Here is a 21,313-nt window from a genome sequence, read left to right as displayed (position 1 = left end):
ACTTGCCATGACAAAAAACTAAACAAGAACAAAACAGGGTTAGCGAAAACAGTCACTACGAACGAACAGAATGCACTAGACAACGGAACTGGGGTCACTGAGCTCGCAATGGGTTGCGCGACACACGCCTAGCGGCAGGAATGTGTACTACACGCTGCCGGCTGCCAGCAATACAATTCCGGTTTTTTTTGGGTACCCCCTCGTATATGGAATATAAGGTTAAATATCAAAATTCTTTCCTGCTATTTTCTTCTTTGTGTATTTTTATATATTTTCAGAATTGCTAACTGGATCACTTCTGTTTTGTAATGATAAAAATTACATGATTTGAGGATAATTTGAATTTTATATATATTGTGTTGCATAGTTGTGGGAAATTTTCTCCAATTGAAAGTTGAAAGTCACCCCTCTTGAGCTAAATTAGTGTAATACTGTTTATGATTTGTTAATAAAAGAATGTCAAATACTCCATGTTCTGCCAAACCGCAAAATTCTTAAACGTCACTAATTAGATCTTTGCTAAATAGCCTATGAAGATGGAAAGTGAAGATTCAGATGCTGCAGACTCTAGCCAGAACCAACCGATGGAGCTGACCACCACACCAACTGAGAGTCGTCCAGAGATATCCAACACCACTTCAGAACAAATCACTAGTTTACCTCCTCCACCTCATGTAAGTCATATTTATCACTATCATCACATCACGTATTGTACAAATCTGCTTAATTTTTCAATGAGAATAGTCTTTAGTATTTCAATTACAGATGTATTTTTGCACATCCTTGTCATATTATTACAAGAAAAAGTAAAGCAATGCGATTCTAATGCTAAAATGTCACTGACTGTATTGCTCTATTTATTTACCGCAAATATATAACACAGAAGATTAAACTAGGAAATAAGATTGATAAGGATATATGCCATCAACATTTGCTTGTTACAACAAAATAGGAATATAAGTTGACCTCTTCCTCAGATTTAATATAATCTAACACTTAGATTACAAATAAGAAAAGTTAAACAATCCAGATGAAAGTGTGTTCTGACTTACAAGGTTCAGTAAATACAAGGAAGTTACTTGTTCGATAGTGTACTCAATATTTCCCATAACACTATCTGCCTTTGACCGTTTACTTTTTAATTGTTGGTATTTACATCTCTCCATGGCCTTTGTGTTGGTGTTTTTTTCTTAATTTAATTTGTGTTAATTTTATGTTGATCTCTATGGATTTGATACATAACTTCCTTGATTTATTTCTTAATTCTAGTGTATTGCAATATTTTTAATTTGTTTTCTTTGCAAATGTTGAGTTTAGCTCCATTTCACCTCTTCTTAGTGCAGCATCTGATATGTAACACTACAGAGACTTGACTTCTAAAGATATATAGAAAAGTCAGTGACGAAGAAGTTAAAAAACTAACTCTTTTCAACATTTTGACATCAGAGATGCTTTGGCTAGAATGGACACAATTGGTCTCAACAGGTGCACAATCAGAATGCACTGCAATTTTTTGACCACAATCCCACAGTGAAGCAATCAAGTTTCTACGCATAACGTGGGAAAGGAAGACTTTCTACACTTTTTGTATCTCTTTATACTTGGGAAGAGTCAAGTCTGTGACAACGTCAGATTTCAGACGCTGCACTAAGTGGAAGGTGAACTGGAGCTAAACCCAATATTCACAGTGAATCAAACCCCCGTAGCATAGCTACATTTTGTTGTATTTGTTATCATGTTCTCAAAATTAAACATTTCCATTATTGCAACATTTAACACTGAGATAAATTTAATGTCAGTTGCAATTTTATGACCTTATCAAAATGTAATGTGGTTAAATATATGTTTATATCAATATTGAATGATTTGTTATACATGGTATATACTAAATCCTCTTTGGGATTTCTTGTTCCAGGAATCTTTTGAAAACTCCTCGTTTCCCCACCTGACTTCCATATCAGCTTTGTCTCTGACTCCTCCACACAGTGAGTATCTAGGCTAACAATTATGTTTCTGTAGATACAAATTGTAATATTTTACCACAAAGAAAGAATGTTTTATATCAATCCAACTTGGGAATTCAAGATGTTCCAGAAATTAGGTAGTGGCTAGGTTATGTAATTTTAAAAAATTATAAATTCAAGAGTTCGGTGGAAGAAGAGTACTATACCGAAGTTCCTATACCTATTTCTTGAGATTGTTTTATTTCGTACACCTTTACTGTTCTCTATTGGCTAAAGCAGAACGACAGAAATCATCTAATCTATACCAGTTAAACATCAAAAGAGCCCCTCTTCTAATTATGGCATTAATGAAGTTACTGTATGTTGCTATTGCTTTAACTCAATAGTTTAGTTTTATCGTTAGTTACTATGCTAATTTACTGAGTGTTAGCAAACCCTATCTCTTGAGAGTTTCGAAATTTTATTTCTGTCTGTCTGTCCATCTGTCTATCTGTCTGCTTGATATCTGAAGAACGAAAACTGACTTATAGATTTGAAATTTTGCATGAAGCTTCATTTCTATATTAGCAACATCGAATTTAAAGATGGTGCATGTCACTCGTGGGATTTGGATGATCGCTGGTGAACATTTTTACATTGGTCTAACGGGTAACTATGATGGCAATGAGAAAACCACTGAGTATACGAATCTTTAAAAGAACTGAGTACAATCATATGATGTTTTAACACATGACACAGTAACACATGTAGACTTATGATACGAGCTATAGATTTCAAATGTGGCATGCAACCTCAGCAAACCCAGTTACGCGACATATGGTTTGGCATATTTCTTCGTAACTTGAATTAAAAAAGTTATGATGTAGTTAATAGTGTAGGTTATGAGTGTAAAGTCTGTAAGTGACAATACAAGGGTATTCAGAAAGTAAGGAATGTTTGGAATTAAAAAAAAAAACAAGTATAAGGAACATTTTATTACATACATGTGAAAGAGGGACTAAAATACCAAATTTCTACATTATCACCATACAAATTCAGGAACTTATTCAGGCAGTGGACAAGCTTTGAAATTCCTGTCATAGAATACTGTGATCTCAGCCACTAAGTGACACGTATCTGGAGCTCCTCATCGTCGTCAAACGTTTCATTTCACTTCATTTTTGGGAACAAGAGAAAATCACTTAGAGCAAGATCAGAACTGTAAGGGGATGAGGAAAATTTCCCAGTTGAACTAGTTCAAGAGTTCTTGCGAACGATTCGCCGAGTGAACTCGGGCATTGTCATGCAAAAGCAAAATTTTGGAGGACAATTTTCCTTGGTGCTTTTTGGGCAGCTTTCCTAATTTTGCAATGTTTGGCAGTGCAGCTCAGAGTTTATTGTTGCACAACGCTCAATAAAATCAATAAGAAGAACAGACAGATCGTCAGTCACAATGCTTGTAGGTCCACTCTTCTCTTGATCATGGACGTTTATTTTCCATTTTTAAACTGTATGCACCACAGTTATTACGTTCTTCCCGTACATTTCACACAGTTCCCAATACATTTCTTTAGGATTTAAGTTTTTTTGCTAATAAAAAACTAATCACAGACCGCACTTCACTATTGGTGGGATTTTCGATTGCAGTACAAATTTCAAATTTGAATATATCGGCGAGAGCACTGAGATGTTACCGTTGTCACGGCTGGACATTGACTGAGGTGCCAAGCACGTCCAATACGCGGTTGTCGTCAAGTGGAAATGTTTCTGAATAAACCTTGTACGTGCAATCGGTTTCAATTAACAAAACAGTTTTAATAAAATTCTTCCATTCACTAGTAAAGAAAATAAAACCTCCTTGTATCGCAAAAAGTGTCCTTAATTTTCACAACTCCCCATTTATAAAATTCAATAACTCCTTTGGTGTGTTTGTGCAAAAACTGTAAATACAGCATAAAAACATGTTTGGGTGATAAGATAATATTTGAGCTTGACCAAAATACCCTTATACTTACCTAAAATATCCTTATCCAAATATACTTACAAAAATACTAGAGGCCTACCTACAGGTTCCTTAATACTTCTAAATTGCTCTACTGAATGGTGTATAGATTTTTAATCTTAGATATGACATTTCAGATACATGTTGCGATAGATAACACAAATTATTGTCTCAGATAGCTTGGCTTGGAATGCACACAGCAGCAGTTAGTTTTGAGCTTTCACTGGTCTTATCAAAAAGCTTGCTTACGGACACAAAATGGGTTTTGTGGGTGTGATTTTCTTAATACAACAGTTTGATAGTACACACAAAATTGTGTGTTTATAGGACACTTCATTAAGATTTGATTTGATTACACTAATGCTATTTAGATTTCTGATGGTTCAGTCTTCTAAAAGGTTGTTCTGTTTCAGTGTTCTCTCTAGATGCACATTTCGGTAAGTCTCTTTCAAAACCAATGGTTTAACCTAAAGAGAATATATTAACGTTTGATTTACAATGCTTGATATAATACCCCCTTTTCACTAACTTCTATTTTGTAAACCATAAAGTGTCTGATTGATTGTTAAGTTTGAAATGCTAAGTCATTGTACATACAGTAAATTAACCCTCTGTCCATCATTGAAATGGTATTTTTTGACTATGCAATATTGATTGTAAATATGATGTTTGTAGCATGTAGCACAAAATTTTATTTAAAAATGTAGAAACAAGAATCAATGTACGAATAACTTTGTACTAAATCCTAATAGAACAGTCGAATCAGTGACTTCCACGTTCTTTTCTCATAATCCAATTTTTTTATTTTGCATGTGTGTTTGTATTCTTGTAAATAAAATAAGACATACATTGTATGTCACCCCTGGCTTCATTAGCAAAATTTAAACAAATTTATGGGAAATAGGTGAACTTCCAGACAGCCTATGAGACACCAAACTATCAGATTATATGAAATGACTTCCAAATTTTTTATTGAAAAATAATTTTTTCATGTTGAATAGCATGTTCTTTGACTGTGCAAAAATGTTCTGGTTAAGAACATTTTTGAATATAAAACCTACCCAGCCCTCCTATTTACTTTTCAATTTTAAGAGCCACTGAAAAATCAAAATACAATGAAAAACTAATCTTTTAAAATGGAAGTTTAAAATACTACATATAGATGAAGGTGTCTATCATCGTCAATAAGAAACCAGCGATAAATTTCAAGTAGTTTTTGATCAATTAGTAAAGAGCGTGATCATATGCATGTGATTCTTTGGCTGTGGTTTGTATATGAAATCTAACACTATTGTAAGGATCTAATGACAAATATTCTATAGACCCTTGCTTGCGGAAGTATTTCTGAGCTTGCAGACAAATTGGCTTATGACATGCATGTTTAATTGTAGTAATGTTGGTGGTATTTTAGGCTGAGCATCACTTGTGACAAGGATTTACAAAAGCAATTAACGATGTGTTTCTTGTAACTTTTTTGATCAACATCTCTGTTTTTACCCATCTGCAGATACAGTTTTAACAACTGTAACATTATTCAACAAATCAAAATTAGTCAAAATTGGCCATGTAAATAACCGAATAGTAAATATATTAATTACTCTTTTGTAAAGCTAAAGATAAATACTGAAAACTATTTTCTGCCATTGTGAATAGGTCAATAAATTGTGAAAGATTAGTAGACTTGTTTCTTGTCTTGCATAAAGCTAGGTGATTGTAATAATTGAGGCAGTAGCTGCAATAAGGGCTTCAGGGAGAAAATCATATTTTGACATATAGGAGCTTGAAGTTTTCCTTTTAGCACAGAGTAAGACCATTTATTAAAACCATATGGAACTCTTTAGAAAGTTGTTAAACAGCCATTCAACTATAACACCAGGAACAGAAAATAGGTGTGAGATTTCTACATTTAGCATGTTGGCTGAATAACAATAACATTTGAGCATTATGGAATTTGTATTTTGCCAACATGTACTGTCCAACACCAACAAAGTTTTCTTTAAATTTGGGTATTGTTGTTGTATTTTATTGATAGCATCAAATAAAATTATGCCAAAATATCAGGACTTTTTTGGATTGTGATTCTAAAAATGTCATCTTAGATGAACCATCTTTGTGACAATGTGCATTGTACAGTAGAGAAAAAGACCTTAAGTCTTTTATAACTATTGTTTGTTACACATACTTTTGGTAAAGGTTAATTTTGACAGTAATTAAACTCATCCTCATTACATTGGCAATTTCTTTATGTAATCAGCTCTCATAGCTGCAGCCTTATCAGCTTTCTTTTTATGAGTCATAATAAGACTTAATCAGAGTGAGTTAGTTGTTCTCTGCAAGAAGGGCTTATAACAGTAGCTGGAAAAATAATTACAAGAACCTCAAAAAAAGATATCTGGATCAAAATTGCACAAGTATTTAGAGAAAGAAACAGAAAATTGATTTTCACACTCTCCCCAAGAAGAAGAGACCATAACCATTGAGGCCTTAATGCAGCTGCTACCTCAATTGTAAATAAACTCTTGTGCAAAGTTCCAAATAAAATATAAGTTTAATACAGTAGATTAGTACACTTTCTTCCATACCAGTCTACTTGTGGAATATACTTGTTTGTGTTTAATGTCATCAATTTTGACGAAATGCTGTATATTCATTTATAACTTTCTGTTACAGGATTATTCCCTGGAATTGAAAGCTGTCGAAATTCATTTTTTAATGATATCTCTGACCATCGAAGTGACAACCACCAAATGGCTGTTAAAAAGAAGAGTAAGTGAATAAAATATTGACAGATTGCTCTTAGTACATACTAATCAGTTGATGTGGATTGATTTCAGAAAGTTTATTATAGTAAAAAGTGATAACACAAAACTGATGTGTTAAAAATACAGCTGTTAACATAATATCTTTGCATACTTGGTAATAATACAAGTAATAATGCCTTCTAGATCTCTGCTTTTAACAAATAAAGTTTAAAACTGTACTATGAATGGAACTCCATAAAGATTTTGCTTCAAAACTTGTAAAATTGTAAGTAGCGTGTAATATTTATTCGATATAGAGTTTCTTATTAGAAAATAAAGTAACTACCCACTGAAGTAAAATCAAATATTTTATAATATTAAATGTCTGTTATTGGATATCAGTGTTATTTTTTCATTGTTTATTTTACTAAAATAACCAATTTAAATGTTATTTACACATGGAAAGGTTTAAGGTTTTATAGACGAATATGATATTGTTTTATCCCTGGCACATAACAATCTTCATGTGTAATAAAACACATTTTTTACGAATACCTACAACTGGAATTTATTATGTTTTTTATTGTTATTCATTAGCAGTTCATAGTAATTTATAGATAGTTAATATTTTTTAACCTGTCTACAAATTATAGAAACTTAAGAGAGGGGATATTTTTTTCTAGTAATTCTAACATTCAATTTATTGCTTTACTTTATTTTCATACATAATATTATGGATAAGTAAACATTAGAAGATTAACAGCAAAGTAAACAACATAATAGTAACTTCTTGCACATCATCTGCCTACAAATTCTGCTTGTTCCCAAACCATTAAAATGTGGACTTCAACTTGCAATTAACTAGTGAAGTATGTAGTATTCAGCCTCACCAATCCATATCAAGCAAATTCAACTTAAAACCTTTTTAGAGGTTTCAAGATTTTGTAAACTATATTCTCATTTTTCTTTTTTGGTATGCTTCTCAATTATCTGTCACAGAAACATTTTCAAATGAAGGGTGTTTTGTTGCAGTGGGTCGCCCCAAGGGCCAGCACAGTGCTCCCAGAGGAGGACCTCCACGCTCCTGGACCAATGCAGAGTTGACTGAAGCTCTGCAGCACGTTTGGAACAAGAAGATGACCACTTCTCAGGCATCTCGGATTTTCGGCATTCCTTACAACAGTCTACTGATGTACGTCAGAGGGAAATACGGAAAATCACTCAAACTCGAACAACTCAAAAAAGAATGTTTCGGCGACTTAGGAGGGCCCTTGGACATTCTAGGTCTCGGCCAGTTGACATCAAACAACAACAATCCACCGACCAAACACCACCACAAAGGTCCAGAGCCCGACTTGATGCTGGGACCTCCGGGATTCAACCCCGGATCCTACCCGTCACCAAACTTTTATCCGGACTTCGGTGCATCATTCCCGGTCCCAGTGGGAATGGTTCACCTTCTGCCCCAGTCCGAGAAAAACAGGGAACAATCTTGTCCCATCGATTACGTCAAAGAAGAATACCACGGCCAACACAGGAACATCCCGAACCCGATGGACTACGGGAAGGAGGAAGTGAGGAGTAGCCCTGCTGCTCTTGACTTTGCCAAAGAAGAGATGAACATGCAGAACAACTCGGTGGAGGAGGAGGAGGGAGATCAACCGCAACAGCAGTCGCAGTCTCAGTCTCAACAACAGCCACAGAACTTGCGACACCACGAGGATCGACCCGGCCACCACGAGCAGAACGGCCAGGACTGACAAGCGGTCCTCACGGATTGTTGATACGAGGCTTTCTCCAATCTGATGGCAAGATTCTCTCACTTGAACTGAAGTGGGTATTATTTTCGTTATGGACTCAGTGATTTTGAGTAAAAAAACTTGAAACATTTCAAAGTACACTGCAGCTAGGACAAAACAAAGAGATGTGAGTGGGTGTATATGTGGACCGTTGTTTGTTTAATAGTTAAGTGATATCTTCTCCAAAATACCGACATTTGGATTTTGCTAAACATCTTGGTGGACTTCTGGATTCATTCGGGCGAAACAGAGTTACGTGCCAACACAATTTTATAGTTTATTCAGAGTTTTTATAGGTGTTACTAGATCAGTATATTATTCTTGTACTGCCAAATACAAGTATACAACCGTATTTACAATTGATATTTTTATATAGTTACTATACAATACGCTACGTGACTCTGTTTCGCCTCTCACAACTAACCCCAAAAGTACATAAAATACAAAATTTCAGCTTCTCAACAATCCTCCAGATACACTTTGGTTCCTTTGATGACAACGGTCTTTTGTTGGTACTAATAATGTTGTGCTTCCTATGTTATACATCTCTCAATTTTAAATACATAGTTTTACTAAGGAATGGAAAGGCTGGTGTGGAGAGAGCAATTTGGTTGCGTTCTATGTCGTTAATGTTTCCAAAGCAACTTTATGTATCTCTTTGCACCGGACTTTCACCATACATAAAGAGAGATTAAATATATATTGAATTTGCATGTATATTTATTCTTCCTCAATAAATATGGTAGACAAATTCATTTGTTTACTAAATTTAATAGGTAAAACTAATTGGAATGTTTAAGATGACTGACACCCACGTATATTAGAAAAAAAAATTTAATTATTTTTGAAGGATTCATATTCTACTATTATAGGTTAAATTCATAAAAATATATTTTCATGTAAAAGACAAACCATAATGATTTTTGCGCTATATGTTATTAATGCAAATTAATTAAACGTACCACGAGATTACATACTCCATGTGGAAAAACCTAATGTTATCAATACTAAAATTTCCTGAAAGAAAATTAGATTTCAAGTAATTATGTGTTTATTATTTTAACTAATAAATTTATCACTAATTACTGCCTTGTACATACAAATTGGAAAAAATCTATAATATTTAAATTTTACTCAAAATAAGAATATTTCATGTATAATCAGTTCTAACTATTGTTTATACTTATTTTACAACAGATCAGGGAGTATATACATTGTTAGTCCATTGAAATTTGTGTCCATTTTCTAAATTGCAGTAACTAAAGATTCTTTAACAATTTGTTTCACTGTGTTGCACTCTTATAATGTTCTACCGTAAAAATAAAACAAAAACAAAGCTGAATTAAAAATTTACACTGCATGTACTTTACATCCTAAATGTTTATAAAACAATTGAATAAAATGTTTTGTTTGCTATAGAATCCGATTAAGAGTTTTAAAAGTAATTATTTTAGTGGTGTGTCAATTCTCCTAGCACGACGCAACACACTTTAAAAACTCGAAGGCTGTGCTGGAGAATTAAATAAACCAATTAGTTTTACATATTGAACACAGAAGACTGACTGCAATATGCCAATGTTCCAAGTATATATTTTAATATGTCATGTAATTTTACGTTTTAAGTTGTACTGAAGCAAACTACAGTTCCTGCAGATATTATATATATAGAGGTTCTAAGGTTTAAGTTTTCTTGCTGTACGACTAGAGACAGGTTAGGTTAGATATAACTCGCAGTATTTTCCAGTATTGTCCACTAGATCGCATCACTTTGCAGATGCCCGCTCCCCAGTCCTCGGTGTTTGTATTGGGAGTCTCTGGGCAATTGTTCGCTCGTTCGCTCGCTGTCCACAAACAAATGTGATTTACGGGAGATTCATGCAACTGTGAATAAAATTATTAATTAAATATACTCTAAATATACGAGTATTATCAATGTATAGTAATTAATATATACTTATATATAAATAAATTATTGTGATCAGATGTTGATGAACTTAATGGTGATAAATATTATTGTTGATGTAGATAATCTATATGAGACTTTAATGTGTTTCAGTTAGCCTATAAGATGGATATTATTTAAGACCTCGACAGGTATGCAAAATGTTATTACTTTAGCGGTTCTCTTACGTTACCAGCTGTATATTTACAAGTAAGTAGTATGTGTTACCAATCTCATTCCAAATCATTCCACCGGTCTCATCACTATTTTGGCCTATTTTATGTAGCCTATATTATATAGGCCTATATTGTAGCCAATATAATGTAAAGTAAACGTCACTCAGGACCTTTTCAGTGAAGTTTATTTGTGATAATTACATTTGTGACACAATTATTGCTGGTGATAGTCTTTATATCGTAACTGACCTTAGTTAACAGGTAACAATCATTGAAACATTTTCTATACGATATCAATATTTAAAAAACTGTACTCAATTATTATAGCTACAAAAGTATCAATTATTGTTTTACAATAGAATTATAAATTAAGATGATTTTTTCCTTGAAACAATCAGAGCCACTATAAATACACCCTATTGTATCAATGTTGATAGATAATTATTTAATATTTTTACATCTGACATTAAAATAAATAAAACATTTGCAGGGTATATATCTCTTGACAGGGATGGCCTTCTTACAATAGATACAGGTACTTAGACTAAGTTTAATGTAGCATTTTGACATTTCATGTGAATATGTTGTTTACGTTTACAAACAAACGTTATTACGTTTATTAAGTTTACCGCTACTGAAGGGCATTATTTTTCCACAAACACTTGAATTAATAAAATAGTGTGTATTTTCCAGAAATGAGTTTAAAAAATGGTAGTCTCAGGAATGCTCCAACAATTTCCGCTGGGGCTATTCCATAATCTCCAGATAGTCCAGAGATGACCAGAATTCGGTTGTCTTAATATCCTAAAATGAAGTCCTGGCTCCACCACTACTTGCAACCAAACAACAGTAACTGTTCCAAAACACACAGATGTGTTTGTTGCTCTAGTTTAAAATTTCAAAGAAACAATATTTACCGAAAGGTTTCAGAGAATTTCAGGACACTCCGTGAAAAAATGTATGGAAAACAATCGTTGTCTTTTGACATCAGAGAGGGAAAAGAGTATTCATTAGAGTTAAATACATAAAAGATGCACAATAACACGTCATACACTACTAATCTATGTTATCGTTCTTTGGTTTTTACTGAAATTCAACAAACAAAAACATTCCTAGTTAATGTATCTACGTATTTTTGCAGTTGACACAATTTATTCATTAACATTCATAAAATGATTATTTAAAATAATTTAAAACATTTGGGGAAAAAACTTTAACAGGGCTTTTTAAAGATTTGAACCCATTGAAGCATTGCAAGATATCAGAAATGTTTAAAGAAGTTACTGATAAAACACTACAGTTAGACAAAATTTGGATAACTTATAGTGTTTACAAGTTGGACTCTATAGACAACTTTTCGTGTAGTAAATTTCCCTTTATGTAATAAAAAAGAATTTACATTAATAATGTACAATATATCGTTCTAAATAGATATATAAAATTGTTTGTGTTTAAACCATGCAACAGTTTAATGTAAACATTATATTTTAAATGTGCAATATTTTATTTTATACTTCATTATGAAGTGTCAAAATGTATACCATATACGCTCAGACAGATCAAACTATATTTACATACTGTATAAGTTTTCATTGTTTTATACTTCATGCTTCCAGATAGAATGAATGGTTCACAGGCTAACCAAGTTGTTTTTCCATAACAGGATATATCATAGTTGAATTACTGGAAACTGTTTTTATGTACTAGGTTCAACTTTTTGTTCTGTTCTAGTTCTTTAAGCCAATATTATTCTTTTTCATGACATTTTTTTAATTACTGTAGGACCTAAGTGTTAACTATTTTTCAGATGTTTTAGAGCATTATTAATTGATATATTCTTATTTTTGTACTTTTAGCACACTACAACACATTTGTATATTTTAACATTAAAGATTATAATAGCATTGTTCAGTAAAACGTTTTTTTTTAATGTACATTAAATAAATTATATTATATTTTTGTTTCTAGAACCTCTCCAAGTTAATTTTAAACCTAAATGCTTTGCAATTGTCTAGATTTTACAATCAGAACAAGTTCAATAAGAATAAGAATAAGAATTCGTTTATTGTCATAAAGCTTACACGAGCATCGACACAAGTCATGTATAAAATATATAAATTAGCATAAGTCCAGACAAGGAAAATTCAGTACCCAAAATATGAAGTTGCCAAAACAGTCACGCCACAATTTAAATTATTTTAAAATATAAATAAATAAATAACAAATTAAAACAGGTATGTAACAAATAAACAAATAACAGATAACAACAACAAGTAAAACACTATAAAACAATATAATAGAGAGTGTTTCTTGTTCTTAACGATTTGGGCTAACTTTAAATGCAATGTGGGGTTTAATCAAAATATAGTTTAAATGTCTAAATAGTTTTTAATGTTTTTGAAATGCACAAGTAAATTTAGTTTTAACTTAGTTGCCACCCCTTTGAAAATATTTTATCAAATTTAGATTGAAAGTGTGAAGCTTCATCAAAATTGGATGGAAAATTGGAACATTCTTGAATCAAGTATTAACTATCTTATCAAATCATCAAATTTGTTCAGCTTTGATCAAACCTTATCAAGTTGGTACTTGTCATAAAATTTTGGACCATTTTTCCAAGTAAATTGTTGAAGAGTAATTATCTGATATCAGAATTTATTATATTGTTATAGGATTCGATCAAATTTTTATCTGATCTGGTCAATGTATATCTGATGTTGCATTTTTAACACCAAATTGTAAAAACCAAATTCTTGGTCATGTATAGTAAAAAATACACAAATAAAAGACATAAATGAACTGACTCTAAATTATTTGCAATTTTAAAATTAATGTTATAAATTCTACAATTCTCATTTCTAACCTCACCAAGATAGGCTTAATATATTCTAATTATAACTAAAAACTGTTAAAGCAAACTATTAATAATACTCTGCATTATAATGAATTGAACAAATTCAATGTGATACTTGCTTTTTCTACATCATTTTTAGCTAGCTACACAATATTATTATTGTGTAGTTCTTAAAGTAGTTGAAAATTTGTCTCATAAAGAACCCTTAAAAGGGTTTGAGCAGACTCACTATACTTTAAATCAGTACATAATGTTATTAATAGTATTACGTTAATACTTGTTTTTTTTTTATAGTGTCAATATTTTTTATTCAGAACTTCTATCAGTTTAGAAGGTTACGCTATACTTCTTTCCCGTTCAAAAAAAAGAATTTAAAATTAAAATATGTGTTACTTTAATCTTATTTATATCCACACACACAAACATAGTTAAATGTAGTTACGTTTCTAATTGAAATTCATTACGTTTTCAAACTAAAATACGTTTCCATGAATTAGTTCTTTTCTTAAGCACTCCTCTTCTTAAACTGTCAAATATTAAGATAAAAACCAAATCAACAATTCCCCAGTTTTTTACAGGAGTTTAGTGACATTATAAATTAGTTTTATAACAATACTTTAATTACTGTAACTTTAGTAACAGAAGTATAGTACGTAATTATTTCTGTTCACTCCGAAGTAGTTAGTATGGTGACCATGTGTTGTATACTTATTCCGTTTTGTTGTCTATGAAGGGTTTCTAGTGAGAATGATTTTTATGAAACTGTTGTGATTGTGTATTATTACGTTTGATCTTTGATGTAAATACGGTATAAGTTAAGAACTTTGATACAAATTAATTTTACTGTAAGTTAATTTTGTTCTCCTGAAACAACACAGCTACTGTATAAACCATTGCTGCTGTGGTGAAATAAGTATCAGTTTCCTGGAAGTTTTTACGTTTTAGTTACGTTCATCGTCAGAACTATCATGTCATTCTAGTGACCATCCTACAGTTCATCGCAGCTTCCATCATTTTCCTGATAGTTTATTGTTTAATTTGTACTATAAGGATGTACATCACAGATAGCAATGTAGCGTAGTTAGTTTGGGTTTGGGCTAGTAACGTTACGCGCCTGGTGGCAATTTATTGTTACGTTTCATTTCATTACGATAATTAGTTATTTATCATTATGTAAATTGTACCTTCATAAGCTTATTTATTTGTAGACAGAAGTAGTTATATATGTACATTGTAAAAATCTCTCTTATTTGCGTTCGTAGTACTAATTTCATATGGCTGTGTGCTAATATGTTCTGCTAGTAATTATCTTTTTCACTATTTATTATTGTCCTTTAAAGTTTTCAGTTTCTGACAATTATTGATCATTTTCTTAACAGATTCTACGGCTTTCTCTGTTGATTTAATTTCTCTCTGATTCATATAATTAAAACACGGCATAATGTATAATGTGTATTTCATTTTCAAAATTAAATTGGCCAGAGTTAAAGTAGTTGATTGTTTTTACTTTTTCAACCATTGGAAATTTAGATCCATCTAAATAAATAAAATGACATAAACAAATTATAAAACTAGGTAAATTCAATCATAAGCCTTACAAAATAATATTGTTTTGGCTATTATAAAATGAAATAAATCATAAACTGTACAATACTCAATAATGCAATTTTATATTTGAATAACCCATTGGAGGGTTTAATTCTTTTTGAAATTTTGATTTAGCAAAGGAAAAAGGTGTACAATTTACGCGTCACTCTAACTAAAAAACTTATTGAACTTTGTATTGTGCAAAATAACGATCCGTATAAACATACCTTTACTTTCCATGTTACCTAAGTTTATTATGTACAAGTTCCTTCTTCTTGTTAGTTTTGTTATTGCTTTCATATTTTTTGTGAACATTTGTTTATATACTCATTATTACCTTAAGTTATGTTACTATGATTATTTATTATGTACATTTGTTTATATGAGGTATTGGTTCCTGATTTGATTAAATTTTATTTTGTAAATTCATTTTTTGTTTTGTTATTTTCAGTTTACACACTTCCCTGTGCCCTTTCCTTCCGAAACATTCGGTAAAAATTTGATTTTTTCAATATTCGAGCGATCAGATTGTTATTATTTATTTCCAAACACCTGTTTCCTGATTTAAAATGTTCTTTTCCACTCAAAAAAGTAAAAAGAATCAATGACTTGATATTGTATCTGTTTATATTATATGTTTGAATTATTGTTTTATATATGGTAGGTGTAGAAACTGCTGTTGTGATAATGTCAGAAGTCGTTGAGAAGACTGTATATCACTGCCTCTTTCAGTTGCAAATACCTCAGAGTGGTCTGCCTCGTACAACTGAGGTTGGCTCTACTGCTGCAACAGTGTTCATGTAATATCTGGGTCACTCTAGGAAATATTTACATTGTAAGTATTTCGGACTTATCAACCTAACTGTTCTACTTATGTATTAGATATTTTAGTTTATTCAAGCTTTAAAATCATCTATTTTTCTTCCACCAATGTAAATGGTCTACAAAGTATCTTTAAAATATTTCCAATTATTTCTTATTTTTTAAAGTAAGTTTTTTTAGATACCTTTCTTAATTTGAAATACTAATGACTAGTTTACAACAATGGATAGGAATTCTTAATTTCATCTTAGGTGAAATTATTGATAAGAAATAATATTCTGTCAATAAAAATACTTCACTTTTTATAAATAATTCATTATTTTTAATATCACATTTTGTTCTAGTTACACATTGTGCAATTCCGTTGTGTTTACTAGGCCTTAGGCTATATGTTTTGGGCATATGCTATCAGATAATTATTATCAGAAATTTAGCAAATTTAATAGGGAATTCCTCGAACACAGAACTACCCTTACTCAAACGTTAATTATGATTGTGAATGTCAACTAATATGTTTGTATATGGTGATAATCTTCTGAAAATTTATTATGTAAAGTACAAAACCATTTGATTGACAATGGCACAGATATTATATTGGCATCGTCTGATTGCGTCGTAGAGTCAGCTGATTCGTGGAGCCCACATAACAAGTTACCTCATATTTACTTTGTTAGAAGTGTGTGATACTGCTAAGACTGTTACGTAATGGTGCGAAACTAGGTGCAATACGTGGTGCAACTAAGCTGTTCCTTCTTGTTTACTGCTACACACCTCATTGTTACCAAACTGCAACGTTTTGTAATCTTATCTTATTTAATTTTATAAACAGGCAGACTGTTCGTTTGTATAGATGACATGTTGAGTATTTAAGAGCTTTGAAGTAGAGATTTAAAGTTAAGTGCTTGATTTTTTTCAGTGAAGATATAATTGCATGTTATTTGTTTCTTCGTACTTTTTCGTTGTGAGTGAATGATATGTAAAATATGTGTATAGAAATGTTTTATTGTACAAGATGATTTCCTGTATTCACTTTCAACTTGGGTCTTTGTTGAGACTAAGCTTCAGGTTCGTTTGTATGTTTTGTTATTGCAGTGAAACCAAGTAACAGTACGTTTAAGTAGGTTAGTGATTGATAACTAGCCATGCATCTATTACATTAAAAACAGAATGTTTAAAACATGAGAACAAAAAAACAGTAAAATACAGTATATTTTTCATCAAACTCTCATAAACTTATTTCTTCGAATATTTATAACCAATACGGTATAGTAATAAATCTTAAATTGAAATACAACACAACAAATTTTAATTTTTGGAAATATTTTATTTAAAATTACGCCTTTCCGAAATATTGTTGTTTTTTACTTAACAGCAACACCCACTTTTTCTAACCTAGCAGTGCTTGGTGTGATTTTTTTCCCATCTCCTTTAATTTTGTTCTAAACTAATAAGTGGGATTCACTCACATTTTTTAAAAATTTTAAATTTTTTATTTTTGCCTTTAAAACTGTTTTTCATCTTTTTGAATACGATCAGATTCTTTGATATGTCTTACGTTGTATAAAATCTTTCTGTAATAACCAGGATTTTATTGCTAATTTAATATTTTATTTTGACAAAAGAGACCATGAAAGAACAATACAGCCAAAAAGAGTCAAATGATATAAAAAGAAATTAGGTTTCTTTTAACTGTGTATACTTAGTTGAATACTTAAAGGTGGATGAGGACCGTTTCAAAAATAAAGTTTTATTAAAGCCCCGATACCATCTATTCAAAACCGTTATAATATCGCACCAAAAGCCAAAACAGTATACCTTCGTAGTTGTAATTTGTAAATCATACAAAAATTATTGAAATAATCAATATAGTGTAATGTGATATTTTACTATTTCAATATAATACACAACAACATTTCGTTGAAAGTTTTTCATCTCAGTGTTTCAGCATTACTGATTACTCTTTTCAATAATTTTCTTATTATTTTTATTCAATATTTGTCCATAACATCTTCAAAATGAATAAGCTTAATTATTCAATTATTTTCTTAACCCCTAATATTTTCGAAAGCTTTAATAACGGAGCAATTCCCCCACATAATCCAGCATATCATTTGTGTTAAGTTAATAATCATAACATTATCGTGTACCTAGTGTTTTGACATAGTGCGGTAACAAAATTACACAATTCTGAATTGCTATGTAATTTTGTTGTTACTTAAGTAATGTTTGGTTTCATTGAATGAGTAACTCAGTGTTATGCACTTAACAGGGTAGCAAAATACAAGCTAATTAAATACTGTATATATTAAATGTATAGATGAATGTGTTTATAGAGTCCTCCACAAATGTGACCAGGACATCTGTACTGTCAATGGTTGAATGTGAAAACTGTATCATATAATTGATAGCATTAAACAAATTTGCTAGAAATATGTTTGTAGTAAGCATAGTTTTGGAAGGTGTTTCACGTCAATAAAGGGATTAGTGAAAAACTCATATTTTATTTTGCTTCCCTTTGATCTATTTAGGTAGATTTCGTATACAAAACTAATCTATTGTAATGTCCTCATGGTAGCATTTACCAACAGTTTCTGTATAATTTCACCGTACATGATCTTCAAAGCCCAAACCCCCCTCTCCATTCAAAATGTTACATATGGTGTAACACAGCAAACAAGTTGAAAGTTGGTACAAAAACATCTCGCCTAAGTTTTTTGGCCAGCTTAGTTTGCCCTTTCATTTCAATATCGCGGTTTTTCAAACTTAACTAAATTCACCACTTCATTCAGGCCCGTTTCACAGAATAGGCACGGTAGGCACGTGCCTAGGGCGCTAGGCAATTGGCATTTTGGGGGGGGGGCGCAAAAAATGGAAAAAACACATTGCCGTGGTTGTATCTGCACGCATAATCATCAAACGGACTTTTTCTAGGCTGTCTTGAGCTGATAAGTGAATTTGATCTATTTCTTGCTCAAACACATACCAAGGCAACAAAGGCAAAGGTAGTGTATTATACCTTTCGTCTGACATTTGCAGTGAATTTATTGAGATTATAAGCAAAGAAGTACTGAAACAAATCTTAAATGAAATCAAGCAAGCTCGCTATCTCTCTTTAATCATAGACTCCACACCTGACGAGTCGCACACAGACCAATTGGCTGTAGTACTGCGGTATGTTTCATTGCCCAATGCTTGCGCCAACGAATGCCTGATACAACTCTTACCAAGTGTATTCCACAAATCTGGAAGTTTGGAATAAGCAACCCTCAGTTTACTAGAGAAACTTGAGCTGGATGTCGATAACTGTCGTGGACAAACTTACGACAATGCATCAAACATGTCGGGCATATACTCAGGTCTTCAGACAAGAAATAACAGCAAAAATGATCTTGCTGACTATGTACCATGTGCAGCTCATTCACTAAACCTTGCTGGATGTTTTGCTGCCGATAAGGCGTGTCCAGATAACACACAATATCTTTTATTCGTACAAGGGCTGTATGCTTTTTTCTCGGCATCCACTTACAGGTGGAACATCTTAAAAAGTCATATTCAAAAGAGTTACGAAGGAAAATCAAAGAAAGATTAGAGAAAGCTAATGGTAAAACCTCTGAGTGACACAAGATGGTCTGCTAGGGTAGACGCTCTTCGAGCTTTAACAATAAGTCGACATGAATTAATAGATGCTCTTGAAGAGCTAAATAAAGCCGTAACTCAGACACTATAAACACAATGCACAGCCGCTGAGTTTCTAAAAACACTTGAATATTTCTAAACCACATTATTAACTGTGATCTGGGACGAAATTCTCGAGACAGTTGATAAAACAAGTAACAATTTTGACTCTTCAAAATGAAGATTTAGACATATTTGGTTCTACAAAGGAATTTGAAACACTATCCTCGTTTTTGAGGGAAAAGAAAGATTTATTTGATGATGTCGAGTCCAAAGCGTTGAAACTTGCAGAAAAAGAAGAAGCTGTATATGACAAAGTAAGAAAAAGAAAGCTATTGCCCGATGAAAAGAAATACAGAAGCATGGAAGAAACATCTCCTCGAGAAAGATTTCGCACTGGGATGTTTATTGCCATTGTTGACAACATAGCTTCGCAGCTCAACAAAAGAAGGGAGGTCAATTAAATCTCGACACAAGATTTAAGATCTTACAAAATCTAGAAGAGAAAAATTCCAAAGAGGTAGCTTGTGAAGCTAAACTGTTATGAGAAGTATACAAGAACGATATTGATGGACAAGACTTTACCCAGGAATGTAACCATTTCAAACAATGTATGGTCTTGGAGAACTTTTCTAAGATCAAAGATATGTACGCCTACATACAATCAAACATGGATTGGTAGAACATACAATCAAATTGGTAGAACACGTTCCCCAATTTGGAGGTCGCTCTCAGGATATTTCTAACCTTACCTGTGACGAACTGCACAGCTGAACGTAGCTTTTGAGCTTTGAAAAGAGTGAAGTCAGAAATTAGATCATCAATGGTTGATGAAAAGATTAATGGCTTATTGTTGCTGTGCACCCAAAACGACCTTAAAATTAGACTAACAAACATTATTGACGACTTTAGAATACGGAAAACCAGAAAAAAAGCTATTGCATGAATCTCTAGTCAGTCTAGTGGTAAGCCAACAAACCAAAAATAATCCAAAAAAAATGTAATCAAACGAATACTATAAATAATGTAAATACTTCAAATGTAAATAAGGGAGAATGGGTGTAACAGGTATGTTACACACATTCCCACCAGAGGCCAGTAGAAATCTCACGGCTACCGGTTGCCAGTCCGGGACATGGCGGGTCCATAAGTGGTGGATAATGGGAAGGCTCTCGAAAAGAATTAGGATAATTTGTAAAGGAAAGTTAAGGGATATTAAGTCTAAAGTCCCTTCCAAACCAAAACTGACATTTCTGACTAAATCTAAATTTACGAGGTATAGGCGTTATGGTAGGGCTAGTGGGGGGGCGTAGTCAGCTGGCAAGGGTATAAAAAGGGGCGCAACTCTTCGTTGTGCCTAGGGCGCTGGCAGGGTGTAAAACGGGCCTGACTTCATTATTTATAAACCTAGAGGAAAAGTAAAGAGTGTTCTCGAATGCTTTTAATATTTCTTAAACTTTTTACTATAAACAATATTTTTGTATCTAAAATGGTTTTTAAACATGTTAATTCGTAAAAATACGAAAAATTAATAACATTTCTGTGTGACAAAATCTATCTATTTTTCGAATGAACCTGAAGGACTATTTATGATTATATTTTGGGTCCATATTAAAAATTGTGTAAATTAATAATAACTTTTAAAAAGTACATATTTTTTATCTTTTTTAACACTTTTCTCCACCTTCTAAAGACACTTCTTTTGAATTTTGATCTAGGGAATGTTTTTAAAATGGTATTTTATTGCAATTTATTATTTTAATTTATGAAGA

General features: G+C 32.1%; 1 protein-coding gene across 1 annotated transcript in view; it reads left to right on the top strand.

Annotated features, from left to right (window-relative positions):
- LOC124363127 (protein jim lovell-like) overlaps positions 1–18,362 on the top strand; it is a 40,551-nt gene extending 22,189 nt beyond the window's left edge. The window contains exons 6-10 of the mRNA XM_046818263.1: positions 528–674; positions 1,916–1,985; positions 4,359–4,382; positions 6,616–6,711; positions 7,719–18,362. Of these exons, the coding sequence (XP_046674219.1) occupies positions 528–674; positions 1,916–1,985; positions 4,359–4,382; positions 6,616–6,711; positions 7,719–8,446 (1,065 nt within the window). The 3' untranslated portion in view covers positions 8,447–18,362. The remainder of the gene's footprint in view (positions 1–527; positions 675–1,915; positions 1,986–4,358; positions 4,383–6,615; positions 6,712–7,718) is intronic.
- Positions 18,363–21,313: the final 2,951 nt, after the last annotated feature.

Source organism: Homalodisca vitripennis, chromosome 5 (genome assembly GCF_021130785.1).
Source record: "Homalodisca vitripennis isolate AUS2020 chromosome 5, UT_GWSS_2.1, whole genome shotgun sequence".
Lineage (NCBI taxonomy): Eukaryota > Metazoa > Arthropoda > Insecta > Hemiptera > Cicadellidae > Homalodisca > Homalodisca vitripennis.
Note: the sequence above shows the minus strand (reverse complement) of the source record. Positions and strands in the feature narration are given on the sequence as shown.